Source organism: Cherax quadricarinatus, chromosome 55 (genome assembly GCF_038502225.1).
Source record: "Cherax quadricarinatus isolate ZL_2023a chromosome 55, ASM3850222v1, whole genome shotgun sequence".
Classification (NCBI taxonomy): Eukaryota; Metazoa; Arthropoda; class Malacostraca; order Decapoda; family Parastacidae; genus Cherax; species Cherax quadricarinatus.
In genome coordinates, this window is record NC_091346.1 from 19,163,608 (window position 1) to 19,176,107 (window position 12,500).

Here is a 12,500-nt window from a genome sequence, read left to right on the forward strand (position 1 = left end):
CTATTACTCAACTCCCCCTGTGATTATACAGCATAAACAGACATGTATCACAGTAAGACTTTCCAGCGTCAACGTTTCGCTCTAAGGATGTCACAGAGCAAAACACTACGTCAGTAATGACGTAGGGATACGCCCTTCGTTTGTTCTTATTAAAAAAATCTGGCCTCACTGTGATCAAATTTGTAATATAAAAAGAAATATCGATAGTGACTGTCGGACTTCTTTTGTTTTTACCCTCGTCTCCCTCCCAGGTTTTCGTCTGTAACTTGAGAACGACTCTTCAGATAAGCTTTAAACTTCTTAAAGCTGATTTGCCATACCTGAAGGAAGGTTCGGATATTTTTTTTACAAGTTAAGTGCCGTTATTGGCAATTTTATAGACCAGGACCACGTCGAACTGAGTCCTTCGCTGCGTCTTGAGTTTACAGGTCAAAACGAGGCATTGGTTCTTAAGAATGCTTACACAGATTGGGTTCAAACTTCCAAAGTCTTTATATTTTGCGGAACTGCGGAGGTGCCAATTTTCTAATTTTATTTTTGAAATCGAAATTTATCGGAGCAACACCTGGAGAATGACTCTTCGGAACAGCTTCAAATCTTTATGCTGAGTATTTAAACCCAGTTTCAGGCTGTTCTCCAATTTACTAACTTAAAAAAAATGGGGAATTAATGGGTTTCGTGGAAATATCTGGTGAATGCTTCTTCAGATCTCCTTCAAACTTTCATTGCTGACGTTTTGCTTTCTCTCACTTTCTCTGTTTGGCCTCGCCATTTACCTTGCCAGTTGTGTGTTCCTATGTACTCTATTGCACTATGTCTATCGTCTACCTATGGACTACTATCGTTATTCTTTACCAAGAGCAATCGATAGTAGAGCGATTGCTTAATTATTCTGTTTCTGTTTCCTCTATTCCTGTCTGTCTATTTGCTGTTAACTGTTTCCTAGTGCACTATTTCCTAACTACCCATTACCTGTCTCTTTCCTGTCTATTTCCTAACTTCGTATTTCCTGACTACCCATTTCCTGTCTATTTCTTCGTCTCCAGACTTAAATGGGGGTCGTACAGCGTCTGGAGAATAGGGGAATAGGAAGGTAATCAAACCCCATCCAACAGAAGGGTAGATGACTTCAATATTAACGAATTAAGAGCCATTGAGACCTATTAGAGGGATAATTCCTGTATTTTCTACCCCTCCTCCTCTATTTCACTTTAGTCTACCTGCTTCTAACCCTGTTTTCTACTCTATTTCGGGTTTATGAAGGAGGTGCATTCTTCGCGGAGGGTAGAAGATAGAGGAGACAGGAGACGTAGGAGACATAGGGGAGGAAATACGGGAGAGATTATTTATAGGTTAGTTTGCATCTCGCTAGGAAGTCTCCACGCCGTCTCTTCAAAACAAAAGTTATCAGTCCATTCTCATGATATTTAGATTAAAACAACAAACACACACACACAGGCAAATAAACATTAGAATGTCAACACAGTGAGAGACACAGTGATTTAGAGACATTCAACACATCACCGCACAATCTAGCACACGTGTAACCTAACCTAGATAATCCTAGTCTAACTTCACCTTAGGGGGAGAGAGAGATCTCCGCGTCGTTCTAAAACTAGGTAGGGAGGCGAATTAGACACTGGTGCAGCACTTGCGGAATCAATAGAGATTCCCAAGTGCTGTACAAGTGTCTTAATTCACCAACCTGTGGGTTCTCTGAACCAGTTATCTACGTAGGGAGATTGAAGGGGTGGATAGGGATAGATGAGGAAAAGGACCACTACAAACGGGATGTTTTAATGTATACAAACTCGTGAAATTAAAGCACAGTGAGGAGTTGGAGAACTTATTGTAACAGACAAGGCTGAAGTGTCTGTTACATTGTAACAGACACGGCTGAAATGTCTCTTACATTGTAACAGACAAGGCTGAAGTGTCTGTTACACAATTTGGACACAAGTGCCTTGTCTGTCCAACGTTTCGCCCGACACTGGGCTTTTCCAAGTCCTGTGTTGGGCGAAACGTTGTGCAAATGAAGGGCTGAAGGAAGATGATATTGATGTGACATCATGGATTTCAGGACTCAAGTGCATACATTTATGGCATTGTTTCTATACGACACGTTTCGGTCCTGGGACGACCTTGGTCACTGCCAGTGATCACTGGGAGTGACCAAGGTCCAGGACCGAAACGATGATATCTGTGCACTTGTGTTCTAACCAAAGAAGACTGTAGGAATTACACACATATGCAGCGTATTGGTATCTTTGTTTAAAGATGTTTCGAACTCCAGTGTTTTTTACAGAGATGACGTGCGAAGCGTCTCAAATAAAGATGCCTATGTGTTGCAGAGGTGTGCAATTCCCAACCCCTTCTCTTTATTGCACTAATAAAGGAAGGTTGAAGAGGCAACGTCACCAAAGGTGCTCCTGCATCTTCAGGTCACCACTACAGTTACTTACCATAGCAAAGGTGTGACCATCTTCTGTCTGCGCCTGCATAGCTGTCTGCAGAGCTGCTGCGTGCTCTGCTTCCCACTGCTTCTTTTGCTCGTCAAATTTCTCCTTCATCTTCTCGCGGTGTTTATCGGAGCGCGAGGCGTAGTTGACGAGCGCGAACTCCAGCAGCGCCCCGAAGACGAAGGTGAGGCATACACCGGTCCACACGTCAATGGCCTGAAGGTGAGACAGTTGGAGGGAGGGAGTCAAGCCCTGAGACCCACACACAAGACACCTACCTCACACAGCCTCGCTTGTATTCGCATATAAACAGATGTCTCCGATGACTAAGGATGACCATTTCTTTGGGTAAATAATATTAATAATCACCAAAAGAGAGATAGATAGAGAGACATAGAGAGTGAGAGACACAGACAGAGAGATGGAGAGAGAAAGAGAGAAGCTATTAGTTGAGTGACACAACAAATCTATGGCTTCACACGGTATGATAACACAGTCATGAGCGTAAAACATTGGCCAGCTCCTGCATGCTGGTGAGGATTTTGTCTAGGAGTTTCTGGCGAAGCATGCGCACAGTTTTCAGTGACCAAGAAGGGGGCACAGCTACAATCAAGGGGAAAGGGTTAGAGCTATAAGGGAAAAAGGGGGCAAAAGCTACAACGAAAGGTGTGTAAAGGGAGGAAGGGCACAGCTAGAGGGAAGGGCTAGGGTTATTAAGAGACTTTAACGAAGTGGGATGGGGGCTATGATTGTTCATGGACAATTCCCACGGATTGTGGGAATAAGACGCATATGCACAATCAAACATTAAAGGCGACGTTTCTTCATTGATGGTCTGTGTTGGGATTGAGAAAGACACCAACAATGATACGTCTCCCTCGAGAAACATATTGACTGTGAAAATGTGTCTTATCCCCGGGGTTAGGACAAATAGGTGAAGGATGAGTGGATCATGCAGAGGGCTAGTGGCTAGGGTCTAGAAAGGATACACAGGGGGTAGAAAGGAAGACCACGCTCCAGCCAGTATAAAGCAGCACTACAAGAAGGAGGACGGCCCAGCAGGGTATGTCTTGCCGTCTATGGTCAAGCCACCGTCGTTACTTGGCGTAAATCGCCAACCCCTTTGATTATTTCCGAACTATATATGTCTTGCGTCCGTCACTGTTTCAGCGCTCTGACCGCCTGACGCTTCCAGAGGTCACCTTTTTTTCCAATTTTCGATAAGCTTTCTGAGGGTCATTCCCGAAAAAAAAAATCTACTTTGCTTTCGGTGGAGATAAGTCCAATATTAATCTTAGGGTCACGCAGAAACATGAAACTTACGGTCCAAGGTCATCGTTTTATCTTTTTCTATTCTTTCAACGTCAAGGACTCACTGAGGGGATCAGCGATTTACCACCCAAACTCTAATCGCCTTCAAAGCTGGATAAATTCTTAAGAGTTATCCTTGATAGTTTATCAAGGTCGAGTTACGTCTAAGGTTACAGTCAGAGTCACAGGTCCATCGTATAGGTGAAATTAACTATTCATAAACCCATACATTAGATTGCAGCCGCCTACAAGTCAAGGCTTCTTATCGATAATTTATTGCGATTTTCGCCAAGTAGCGACTTAACCACGGCAATACATACATATTTTTGACGTAATGAGGCTACAAGAATGAACGGGGGGAGAGAAAGGGTGAAGAAGGATAAAAAGGGAGAATAATAATGGTCTGGGAAGGGCAGGTTGTGGATAAGTGGGAGAAGCGAATCAAATGAGACAAAGTGTAGGGTTTTTTCTTCTTTTTTTGTAAAAAAGAAAAGAAATTTTGATTTTTTTAAAACGGAATTCTAAAAATTACTTGAAAGGGGAGAAGAGAGTGTCGGGTGAGCATTGTATTTATGTCGGTAAAATGTACTGATTCGACAGGCAGTGTTTATGTCACTCTTGCATCACAGTCACTTTACATCCCACACTCTACAATCACCTTACATCCCACACTCTACAATCCCATTACATCCCACACTCTACAATCACCTTACATCCCACACTCTACAATCCCATTACATCCCACACTCTACAATCACTTTACGTTCCACACTCTACAATCCTATTACATCCCACACTCTACAATCCTATTACATCCCACGCTCTACAATCCAATTACATCCCACGCTCTACAATCCAATTACATCCCACGCTCTACAATCCAATTACATCCCACACTCTACAATCCCATTACATTCCACACTCTACAATCACCTTACATCCTACACTCTACAATCACCTTACATCCCACACACTACAATCACCTTACATCCGGCACACTACAATCACCTTGCATCATACATGCCACAATCACCTTACTTCCCACACACTACAATCCCATTACATCCCACACACTACCATCACCTGACATCCCACGCACACCACAATCACCTTACATCACACACACAATCACCTTATATCCCATACACCGCAATAACCTTACATCACACACACCACAATCACCTGACATCCCACACACACACCATAATCACCTTACATCACACACACAAACACCTTACATCCCATACACAACAATCACCTAACATCACACACACAGCAATCACCTTACATCCCACATACAACAACCACCTTGCATCACACACACCACAATCACCTAACATCACACACATAACAATCACCATACATCCTTCACACCACAATCATCTTACATTCGGACACACCACAATCACCTTACATATCACACACCACAATCACCTTACATCACATTCACAACAATCACCTTACAATCCTCACATTATAATCAGCTTACATTCCCACACACCACAATCACCTTACATCTCACACCACATTCACCTAACATCCCATTTACACCATAATTACCTTACACACACACACACACACACACACACACACACACACACACACACACACACACACACACACACACACACACACAACAATCACCTGACGTCACACCCCCACCTAAGGTTCGGTGGTGGGACCAATACTCTCTCACAGGTCTGACTAATACTAAGACATAAACAATAACATTGTCTGCTCCTGGGAAGATGATAGCAACATTCATACGAGACTGTCATCCACTGAGCATAAAGGAAAGCTGTAAGCTAGCGTAAAGCAAGTCTTGAAGAGAGCCACAGTGAGGCACAGTGAGCTACAGTGAGTCACAGTAAGCTACAGTGAACTACAGAGAGTTACATTGAGCCACAGTGAACTACATTCAGTTGCAGTGAAGTATAGTGAGCCACAGTGTACCACAGAGAGCTACAGTGAGCCACATTGAGCTACAGAGAGCTACAGTAAGCCACAGTGAGCTACAGATAGCTACAGTAAGCCACAGGGAGTTACAGTGAGCCAAAGAGCCACAACGAGCCACAGAAAGCAGAGTGAGCCTCAGAAAACAACGTGAAGCATGAAAACAATGTTCACGAAGAGAGAGTGTAGCTGCTCAGCCATAGATAGTTAGAACAAACAACTAGAAGAGAAGAGAGGACAGCAACCAGATTTCAAAGTAAAGCATAAACATAAAACAAGTGAGAGGGACCTGGGAGTAACCATGTCGGCAAGGTCAGACGCTGCGGGAACACAGCAGTGCCACAGATGAACACAACAGTGCCATAGATGAACACGTCAGTGGCACAGATGAACACAGCAGTGCCACAGATGAACACAGCAGTGCCACAGATGAACACAACAGTGCCATAGATGAACACATCAGTGCCACAGATGAACACAACAGTGCCATAGATGAACACATCAGTGCCACAGATGAACACAACAGTGCCATAGATGAACACATCAGTGCCACAGATGAACACAGCAGTGTCATTTCCACAAATGAAGGGAAAGAGAACGAGTGCATAACGAGAACCTTCAAACCCAAAACCCAAACCCAATGACCAAAAAATTTTTGCCCAAACCATCTTCAATTGCTTCACTGGGTTACTATGACAACCCTCCCCCCAACAACCACTCACCCCTACGGGTTTGCCGCGTGAAAGAGGTTTAACTTTCCTGGTGGGCGCCGTAGTGCTGGAGTAAGGCTCTGGATACAAGGGACTGGAGTTGTTCCTTTCCTTGCTACAAGCCTCATTGCCTCCCATTAACCAGACACTGTACGACCCCGGTGGGTTTAGCGCTTCCACGCGAAAGTAATAAAAATAATAATAAATGATAATAACTAATAATAATAAATAATAATTAATAATAATAATTATTATAATAATAATTATAATTAATAATAATATTAATAATTATTAATAATAATTATTATTGATATAATAATTGTTATAATAATAGTAATGACAATTATAATAATTAATAATAATAATTGAAAACTTTTAGTGTTCGCAAAAGTTCGCTTAATGATCAGAATTACTGGAAATTTCTTAGAGTTACAGAAATTTTAATTCCCAGAGTGCAAGTGAGTCGAGGTGTGAATCAGTTCACTGAAAAAATATTGGAGAAGCTGTGTGCACGTGTGTACGTGTGCACGTTGACTAACTTACACACACACACACACACACAACGGGGCCAGGAGCTGAGTCTCGACCCCTGCAACCACAATTAGGTGAGTACACAAATACACACACACACACACACACACACACACACACACACACACATTACCTAATCCCCCCCCCAAAAAAAAAATAACATGATGGAAAATTTCCAGACTTATCCGCAACCACTAATCTTCCAGAAAGACAAATTCCATCTCCAGAGTTTTCCAATTTTCCAGGAGTGAAAACAGAGAGCAATGTATGAAAACGAATCACTGTTTAAAGAGCGAAGAAAAAATGTGAGGGACCTGGGGGTAACCACTCCGGTAGACCTTATAAACGAAGAACACAATAAGGTTGTTATTATAACAGGACAGATAACGATAGGAGATAAGAATGGTGGATAACATCGTCACGCAGGTTCGTAGCTTCTTAGACGTCGAGCTCATGGCGGAGGTGACAGTCTGGGTCTCTTGACTGGGAGATCAGTGAGCGCCAGCCACCCTCCCCCCCCACAAACACACAGATACTGCTGATATGGAGAATGTACCAAGATCTCTCGTTGTTTATGGAGAATGTACCAAGATCTCTCGTTGTTTATGGAGAATGTACCAAGATCTCTCGTTGTTTATGGAGAATGTACCAAGATCTCTCGTTGTTTACATTCATTCAGTCAAACCATGAAAGGTCATGAAGACTTCAAGTCACTTGAACACCACCAGTCAATCCAACATTAATCCATACTCCATGGATTTAATGTTATGTACAAGTGTATACATTCTGAGATACACGTTCATTGAAACATACATACACTGTTTCTCTCGATGCATACATATCAAGGGATATAAAGTCATCAGTACATATATGTCGTGCCGAATAGGTAAAATTGGTCAATTAGCAAGGGCTCATTTAAAATTAAGTCGTTTCTAAAATTTTCTTATATACGTATAAAGACATATTTTTGTCATTTATGTTAATGTAAAAATTAATAATTTTGTGCCAAAAGAACCTTAGAAAACTTACCTAACCTTATTATAACAAGCGCAATTTAATTTAGCCTAATCCAAATAAATATATTGTAGATAAGTTTACAGTAATTTAATAATAAACAAACATAATGAAATATATTTTTTCTTTAGGTTCAGAATGACTTTTGCGAAATTATTGCATATATAAATTTTCGCTTGCCTTATTCGGCAAGAGGAGCGTTAGTATTTAAGTCAAAATTATTCGGCACAACATATATACACATATATATATATATATATATATATATATATATATATATATATATATATATATATATATATATATATATATATATATATATATATATATATATATATATATATATATATATATATATATATATATATATATATATATATATATATATATATATATATATATACATATATATGTATATATATATCTGGAGTTATCTGGAGTTTATCTGGAGAGAGTTCCGGGGGTCAACGCCCCCGCGGCCCGGTCTGTGACCAGGCCTCCTTAGGTCAGTGTCCCAGGATGCGACCCACACCAGTCGACTAACACCCAGGTACCCATTTTACTGATGGGGAACATAGACAACAGGTGGAAAGAAACACGTCCAATGTTTCTACTCTGGCTGGGAATCGAACCCAGGCCCTCACCGTGTGAAGCGAGAGCGTTAACCACCAGGCCACCCTAAATTAATGGGATTGTCAAAACTGCATTATTGTACTCTCTGGAGCACAGGCAAGAATAATATATTAGACCTGGAAGATCTGAAGGGGCTGGATCCAGACCTACGTACTGACATAACTCCCTACCAGAAACGTGGACAAATTAGCCTCAAAAGCAGAGGTAAATCAACTAAGGGAAACCCAGTAGCAATAATGAGCCCAAGAATGTTTCACCACTCTACCTTCTACTACAAAGAGTGAACCAAGAATGCCTGACAGATTCCTGGAAACTATTCTTAACAGCCTTTTTATGAAGATCTAAACCCGTGGGAGTCATTCAGGAGATGTGGACTGTGGTGGTTCAATCCTCCGACAGCCGATATCGCGAGAAAAACATGATCTTCATCTGTACCTTCGAACTGGCGATAAATTCGCGTCATACATAGAGGCGACACAACAGGGCAGTTCCTTGTGTGCTAATTATTGTTATTACAGTTATAGGGAAGCACTAAACCCATAGGGGTCATGTAGCGCCTCGGGGAATGGAAGGCATTCAGGCTTAATTCAAGGAACTGAAGCATGGGTCCAATTCCTTAAATCAAGAGCCCCTCACCAACATCAAGGAACCTCCTTTGTGGAAGATTTTCGTGTGATTAACCTGCTGAGTCACAGATCCCACCTCCATCATCTCATCTTAGACCACTCTGTAAGTGGTCTAAGTTGTACCGAAAAGTCTCTTCTCTCTGTGTGAGTTATTTGTGTATTGTTCCAGTGACGGTATTGTGCCTTCTTGTTCTTTATATACACCACTCTACATCCCAGTAAATCACAGAGAATATTAATAAGCAATTAATAAGTAGTAAGTATTGGCTCGTATTTGCTATAAGTTAAAGCTACCTACTGAAGTCCGTGTTAGGGAGTAACTCACCTCGCTCACCAACACTAAGATTATCAACGTGGGTGGAAGCGCTTGTTAGTAGAAGCAATGAGAGTTCATCAAAGGGTTTTTTAAATGCTCTCCATTTCCCTAACATTCAATTAAAAACGACGAAAAAGTATTAAATCAATAGAGACGTTTGACCCGTGACAGCATGCACACACACACACACATACACATACACACACACACACACACACACACACACACACACACACACACACACACACACACACACAGCAGCAAACAGTGTTTTAATCTACTCAGTTAAGGTAGAATACCATCTGCTTTACTAGAACAGGATAGATAAATATTTACCAAGCACCGAAGAGCTTTCCAGATACTTTGTATTTATCTAGGTTATTGTAAAGGCGCACATTCACAACACACTTTAAAACACATGCCAGCCACGAGCAGAAATCCAAACCATGGTACTGGGATTCATCCACGTTAGTTGACCCACTAGCACACTGCAATACTCAAAGTATCCCTCAAGTGGTTCACTTGACAGTGCTACTTGAGGAGCAAGTGTAGGTTACTGTATGCCTGTGTAGGGAAGGTAAGAAGTATAGGAAAGGATAGAGGTTTGACAAGGTAAACACTCGAGGTAGGTAAGAAAGAGTCAGCTTGTTGGGGGGGTTATGGGTGTTAAGTGAAGAGGACCGTAAGGAGGGCCAGCGTGCTGGAGTGGTTCGGTTCCCCTCAGGATCAGCTACATATCTCCACAGGATGCAATGCACACCGAGAGTGATACTGATTGACCTTGGTGTAGGATACGGGCGGCAGAGTACTGTTTATACTGGAGGTCTGCGTGGACATAGTCAGGAGCGTGGTTACCCCCAGGGATACCCTGGCCGGGACGGCATTCTGGTCGAGCCAGAAGGACACCCAAGACACGATCACCAACATACAGCAGGGGATGTAGTACTGGATGAGGTAGTACGAGAACTCTCTCTTGAAGACCAAGTCTACGCGAAGGCAACTGTATTCACCTGTCCAACAGATAAAGGATGTTATTAAATGTTCAGCCAAGTGCGTTCTAGGGTGGTACCTTAGTGTAGGAGACAGGAGGCAGCGACTGGTTGATTGAAGATCTCTGCGTGGACATAGTCAGGAGAGTGGTGACCCCGAGAGCCACTCTGGCCGGTGCTGAGTGCTGATCCAGCCAGAAGGACACCCAAGACACGATCACCAACATACAGCAGGGGATGTAGTACTGGATGAGGTAGTACGAGAACTCTCTCTTGAAGACCAGCGCCACCAGCAGACAGGAGTATTCACCTGAACATGAGAATGGTTATGATTGGTGTCCACAGCAGGAGTCCCACCACTAGGAACTGCTCTCTCGCTATTAGGGAGAATCTAGGGAAAATTACTTTAATAGAGGCTGTGGGGACTGGGTCTGAGGCTAACAGGGATAAAATGAAAGGATCAGAGATAAGGATGAACTTGTCAGGAGTAAAGGAAATAGGATTTTATTATTGTTAAAGTATTATTATCATTGTTATTAAAGTATCATTTTTATTAGTAGTAGTAGTAATAATAGTATTGGTAGTAGCAGTAGCAATAATAGTTGTAGTGGCAGTAGCATTTTTTTTTTTTTACCAGATCGGCTGTCTCCCTACGTTTCAGAAAAAAAGGAAACACATTCGCCAATACTAACACAATAGCTGTCTTGCCAGAAGTGAGCGGAAATTACAGTTCAAATGATCCCTCCCTCCCTTCAGAGTACAGCCACTGTACTTACCACCTTCAGAACTCAAGTCCGGCTAACCGGTATTCCTGAATCGCTTCATAAATGTTACCTTGATCATACGTAGATAAATGGTTGTTCAGAGAACCGGATCTCTGAACCATTTACCTATATTGCTGTCAGACACAGCAATATCTTGGAATCTTGATACAGGGAATTCTTCACTTGCTTAGATTGCAGGCATGACCTACTTCCACCCATGGATTTGTCCAGTGTGATATCACCTATGACTGCTTCACTTGTCTGCAATATATAAGCCGCTTCTTCGCGCATATGCTGTAATCTTTTCAAGATTGATGGACTGATTACATCGGCTCCAGACTGAGGGTCCCCTCAAGGAAGGTTCCTTGATGTTGGTGAGGGGCTCTTGATTTAGGGAATTGGATCTGTGCTCCAGTTCCCCGAATTAAGCCTGAATGCCTTCCACTTCACCCCCCTCAGGCGCTGTATAATCCTCCGGGTTTAGCGCTTCCCCTTGATTATAATAATAATAATAATAATCCAGACTGAGGGACTGAATACCTCAGACTCCTTCTGATCGTAACCATTCTTCTTCTTTGTATAGGACTGATGAAGCCACTGTGTGGAGAAACGTTTTCTCAATAAAGATATCCAAGTGTTGCACGTGTCTAATTTATCACCTTGTTCATGCCCCAATAGCTTGTCAAATCCTAAACGCCACTTGCTTCCACTCCATTCTAACACTCTTAAACAAGCCTGCTGGATGTCCAAGCCTTTACCACTTAAAACCTCCTTAAACCCTGCCCCCACCAACTTTCCTTGGAACTATTTCTACCCTTCCTTCCCTTCGTCCTGAATTTATGTACCATCTTTGCCACCCTATTTTTTCTCCACCATTTCTAAGTAGGCAGACCACCTCAACATTCCCTCCTCAGCCCTCTGGATTATACCTTTCTTAATTCCAGACCGTTTTCTAATTTCCACACATTGCCTTCGAGCAAGATATCTCCCCCGCCTCCAGCCTCGTCCTCGCTGCAACGTTTAAAACCCATGCTTCACACCCAGTGCTGGTACCTCTTTTTTTACTGAAGGGACGTGTTAAACTCATATGGGACATACATCATGATGAGTGGTGGAGGCTCGATCTTCCGTCTGCTTAGCTAGAGGCAGTCACGGTGACGTTCAGTATACACTTGTATACTCTGGTACAATCCC

General features: G+C 42.3%; 1 protein-coding gene across 5 annotated transcripts in view; it reads right to left on the reverse strand.

Annotated features, from left to right (window-relative positions):
• The window catches only part of LOC128698929 (glutamate-gated chloride channel), a 108,729-nt gene that overhangs the window by 15,129 nt on the left and 81,100 nt on the right, over nt 1–12,500 (reverse strand). For 3 of the 5 annotated variants that reach the window (XM_053791351.2, XM_053791346.2, XM_053791349.2), the window contains 2 exons: nt 10,334–10,563; nt 2,463–2,675 (listed from right to left, as the gene is read on the reverse strand). In XM_053791351.2, coding sequence (XP_053647326.1) covers nt 2,463–2,675; nt 10,334–10,563 — 443 coding nt within the window. Of the gene's footprint in view, nt 1–2,462; nt 2,676–10,333; nt 10,564–10,622; nt 10,853–12,500 lie in introns of all 5 variants that reach the window. The other 2 variants (XM_053791350.2, XM_053791348.2) reach the window with 1 other exon arrangement.